General features: G+C 41.1%; 1 protein-coding gene across 1 annotated transcript; it reads right to left on the bottom strand.

The window, feature by feature from the left end:
- Positions 1 to 1,121: 1,121 nt before the first annotated feature.
- On the bottom strand, positions 1,122 to 3,094 carry LOC105557142 (putative nuclease HARBI1). The gene is given in 5 exon segments (XM_012004311.1): positions 1,122 to 1,583; positions 1,585 to 1,656; positions 2,188 to 2,450; positions 2,536 to 2,675; positions 2,736 to 3,094. Coding segments are annotated over 5 exon segments (1,110 nt in total). The 5' UTR covers positions 2,909 to 3,094.
- Positions 3,095 to 5,330: the final 2,236 nt, after the last annotated feature.

The raw sequence follows: 5,330 nt of genomic DNA, 5'->3' as shown, positions 1-5,330 counted from the left end.
TCGTACCGTTCGCGAGAAAATTCCTGTCAAGTGCGTCCGTGTCGTCCGAGTAGGGTTTATCGCGTATGGATCATTTCTGCCGTTGAGTTCGCGCCGGATGGTTCCGTGTCGCAGAGAGTATCGCGGCGAGCTGTTCCCCCGATCTCGGGGCCTGTATTATATATTGTCGCCAGCGACGCCGCCCGTTATAGCGGCCACTCAACCGGCGTGTTAACGCCGCCTTATATTAAACCCAATTTTATTTACATTATTTTTCTGCGTTTCTTTTCGTGTACGTCTCTCTCCGTGTGTATCGTCCGTCGCGTGAATTTCTTGAGTCCCGTGGCCTCTGGAATCTTTAGTGGCAACCACCGCCCCGCCCCTCTGCCGTTAGGCGAGCTAGCCTGCCCGTGACGAGGGCCGCTCCATCCCGTTCGTGCGATTTTGCGGATTTCGCGACGTGACGCGTGAAAGACCGCGTCTGGCGCCCAATCTTCATTTTTCGCGTGGAGTTCTCGGCTCGCGGCACGGTACGCGCGGAGCTACCGAGATCCCGCTCCTTTCCGGCGCGTTATCCTTATTTCCCTTGGTTTTTGCCGACGACCCGATCCGTCCGTATCACGCGCTTCTCGCGCCCGGCGACCACACTCCCCGTCGTCGGCGCGCCCCTTCGTCTAAGACCCGCGCGCGACAGCGAGAGCGGGACGGCAATACCCGTCCGTCCGCGTGTAACTGGAGGGCGGAGAAGAAATTAAGAAGAGAAAAATCGTCGCAGTATATAAAATGTATATTTATTTTTTAAAAAGATTACTTAGTGTTCCGTATAAAAACAAGGGTAAAATATTATATTATAAATATAGTTTTGTTTTTATTGAAAACAAAAGTTTGTAGTTTTTATTTTACCTTGCTAATATAAATCTTTATTTAAGAAAAATCACTTAAATACTTATTACAATATATTAATATTAAATAACAAACGAAATTCTGAAAAAAAAATTTCACCTGTCTCAGTATTTTTTCTTATTGGTTATTTATAAAATAAACGGAATGGATTGCTTTCGTTGGTCAATCTGGTATTTATACATAAAATTACAGTACAAAATGGAGAAACTTCATATATAAAAGCCAAACATTGTTTTTATCTAGTTATTTCTTAAAATAGCAAGATGATTTTTTATTTGCTCTCTTTTGATGACTCCTCCTTGCTGTTGTTCTGGAGTAACTTCGGAAGGCCCAGGATCTTCCACGTCGTCTGGGAGGATAACTGGATATTCAATCTCATCTCTTTTCATGAGACAGATATTATGGAGGACACAACAAGCAATGATATAGTATGGGATAAGGTCTGTCCTTCGCATTGGCAATTTGTCCAGTAAATATCTCCATCGTCCTTTTAAAAGACCTATAGACCGTTCCACAACCATTCTGCTGCTAGATAGAGCATAATTATACTTTATTTCTTCAGCTGTTAAATGTCCATTGTCCTTGTATGGCACCATCACGAATTTTTGCAGAGTGTAAGCTGAATTGCCTAGTAGGTGTTTATCATTATCAGAATAATTGTAACATTTTTGTTGTAGTCCAGAATATTTAAACACTCATGAGAGTGTTGTCATGCACCGATCCTGGCATTCCAGCATAGCAGTGAATAAATTCCCTTTTTTCATTGCAAAGTACCTGTAAATAAGATTTATTAATTCTCAGTAAACACCGAGCATCAGTTACATTAAGCCCGTTGCAGACGATGCTATTTTTCCTGCTGGATTGCTTGCGATTTAGTAAATTACTAGAAATCCTGAGTGCTGAGTGGTGCAATGATAGTAATTTATTAGATTGCAAGCAATCCAGCAGGAAAAATAGCATCGTCTGCAGCGGGCTTTACATCTGTTCGAGAGCGCGCCCTTGTTCGAATCAAAGGGTTTGTCGAAGAGATTGCCGACAAGGAGCGTTGACCCCAGGCCAATAGCGAGAATCGTGTTACAGCGAAAGCACATGTACATACAAGTAGGCATGAGGCGATTCTCCCTCCTGCTCTCGTGAATGCGTTGTCTCGAACAACATCTATATTACATAGATAATATGTTACAACTATATAACATAGATACATAATAATAGATAGATAATAATGTAACTGATACTCGGTGTTTACTGGGTGCTTTACGTTTTTCTCTAAAATTAATTAAAATAGTGTTTTATAATGCTTCATACCTGCAGCTGTATAAAGTGATGTCCTTTTCGATTTATGTAAGCAAGTGCATTTTCTTTTGGAGCTGCAATTGTAATGTGTGTCCCATCAACAGCTCCAATTACGCCTGGAAATTTTTTTTTCTGTATATTTCTGCTAGTAATTTCTGCTTCCTCAAATGTTGGCCAACGAATAAAATAGTTCCGAAAGATACATATAGCTTTCACTACTCTTTTCACAGCTCGCCAAGCAGTGGCATTCCCCACATCAAACTTGGTTACAACAGTGTATATCAAAGAAAATTATGAATGAACATTTGCTTGAAGCAGAACAAGTTCATAGAAGTATAGTAATTATAAACATAAATATTTACCTATATGAATCAGGTGTTTCTAACACATATAAAGCAATATATAACTGCTTTTCAGGAGAAATAACAGGACCACTTTCCTCAGTTTGTAAATATGGCCTCAAGATATTCAATAAGAAATAAAAAGTTGTGCGACTCATCCTGAAAATCATATCTAACATAGAAATAAAATCGAGTAATTTATTTTGCATGTCAACTTACCGAAAATGTTGTTTAAATTCTTTGGTGTTATAGGCGTAGATCACAGTTTCAATAAAATTTTGTACTCTTGGTTTTTTTTGATATTTATTTTTCTCGTCAAGAAAAAGTTCCACATCTTCATCATCACTCTCACTTGAACTGGAACTAGTAAAAGCTACGTTGAGCATCGCCATTTAATTTTTCTCTTTTTTTATACTGGTAGTTATTTGGGTTATAAAATAATATTGCTTGTCTGCTGCAAGCTGCCGATGTTTACAGGTTATGTCGGCTTCGGAACACTTCTCGGTTTCGGTTTAGTTAAGTGGCTGCCAACATCTGGAAACAAAAATAAGCCGAACTAACTCGATTCGGAATACACCCACAGTCGCAAGTAGCTTTTCCTGTCGCCTGCCTGGCGGCTTATCGCGCGTCGGACAGAACGGTAGGTCGGCGTGCTCGTCGTGTATACTGTGTGGGTACTCGAGATCGACCTCGAGAATGTAACCTGTCGATGAGTCCACAGCGATCGCATTTACATTAAAATCAGTAACGTTAGTGACCCATCGAAAATTTGCATATGGTAGTGGTTGACACATCGCCCAACCATACAAATTATTGACATCAAAGTACATCAAGTATGAGGAAGCTTTCGACGGATCGTAAGACTGCATGCACTTGTTATTGGCTCGAGCATATCTACCGGAACATTGGCTGAGACCACCGCGTATGCCGCACTCGATAAACATGACCATGTCAATGTCCGTGAGGAGTTCGAAATTTATACGCGTATGTTTAAGCATGGCGTCCCACGTGAATCCTGGTAATGTATAATAATACGCGGGATCTAATCCATAACTGTTGATGCTACTATTGCGAAAATTTTCAAAAATGTCGGCCAATAACAAGACATCGGTTTTCAAATATAAATCGCTGTAGTCGCCTAGGGTTTGGATGGAGAATCGTTTCCAAACATTCAAAGCATGCATGTAATCGCTCTCTGATACGGTGTCACCGATTAGAGAACTGAAAAATAACTCGCACGGAGGTAGACGCGGGTCCTGCAGCTTGTCCGCGCAATCCACATATTCATAGGGAAACACACCTTTACGCGTCAATAGATCAAAATCGTCGCTGGATAATTGTGAAAATTTAGATCGTACAATTTTTAATTGGTCTCTGTGAAGAAACGATACCAATCTATCGAGGCTAGTACTCAGAAATTTGTATGAGTCAATAAATCGCAGCTTTATACAATTTTGTCGCTTTGAGTTTTCTATGGTATTTTTTACATTTTTTGTAAAGGAAATGTACGTTTCCTTCGTTATCGGTAATACATCAACTGTGCCCTCGAACACTGTAGCGATTTCTTTAATTATGAAATGTGCGTCATAGCCGGATAAATTATGAAAAACGATTGGAATGAAATACGCATATTTGTAATTTAAGTTACAATTAGAATGCGCGGGGTCTCTATATCGCCCGGTTAGATGGCAATGGTCGCGTACTCTATCGTCACCCTGTGTGAACGGTTTCTCACATATGTGACAGTGCGTGGTGCTTTTAAATTTCTCATACTGTTCTTTCGAAAGTGTTTGCATGGGAACATTACTCGACAGAATATTCTTTACACGATATGCCAATTCTTCTAGTTGGTTGGCGAACCACGCGATGCAATCAATGTCGCGGCGGAAACGGTACGTTGACAGCGAGTCGTTGTACGAGCAATGCACGTAATATCCAACGCTGAATACCTCATGATGCTGATATGCTTTGATATCGGTATCGGTATCAGCCTTTTTCAAGATGCACTCAAGGTCTGCGTACACTACAAACGGCACGCGTTCCTTCCTGCTGTGGTTGTCGAAGCTGAGCCACTTGTCCTCCTCGCTGGGTAATACGATCGTGCAGTCATTTATCTGCTGACAGTCCACGCTGTGGGCTTCCAACTTTCCATTTGAATGGAAATAATGCATGCATCTGGAAAAAATATTTGAAAAACATTTATTTATATTTCATAAAATAAAACAATTTTTCATAAATTTTATTGATACTCACCGATCGCAAATGTATTTTTTTCCATGGTTACCACTCAATTGTGAACTGACGAGGCGGGATAAGTTTTTTTATCCAGACGAAGTGGCCCACTTCAGCACCCCCCTGATCTTGCATATATGTATAATAGGTTCACGTGCTTCTCCTTCTTCTCGTCAGCAACTCGTAGCGGTACGATTGCGTGTTCACAATTGTTCTTTTCATCGATGCTGTATACATTGATGGAAATACTGTTCAACCGTTTAAACTTTTTAATACCACTAAATGTCATTGGCATTGGAACGTCTCGCAGGTTTAACACATCGCTGTAATGCGGATACGACGATTTCCGATCCACATGCCTTTCAGCTGGATGCAAAGCAGCGACCACCGACCACGCGAAACACGCATTGTCCTTTGATCGTACATTGATCACTGCTTTCTTCCGTTTCACTACTTCTGGCATGTCTATATGGCATCCCGCGTGCATAGGATTGCACTTGTTCACGTTAATAGTTACGTTGTGTATACGCGACAGCGCCCACCCGCTATCACGCTCCTGAAACTCTTCGAGTTCGGTTAGAA

The sequence above is a fragment of the Vollenhovia emeryi genome, unplaced genomic scaffold (genome assembly GCF_000949405.1).
Source record: "Vollenhovia emeryi isolate VEMERY1.0 unplaced genomic scaffold, V.emery_V1.0 DF939595.1, whole genome shotgun sequence".
NCBI classification, from domain to species: domain Eukaryota; kingdom Metazoa; phylum Arthropoda; class Insecta; order Hymenoptera; family Formicidae; genus Vollenhovia; species Vollenhovia emeryi.
The sequence above is the reverse complement of the archived record's forward strand: the minus strand, read 5'-3'. Positions and strand labels throughout refer to the sequence as shown.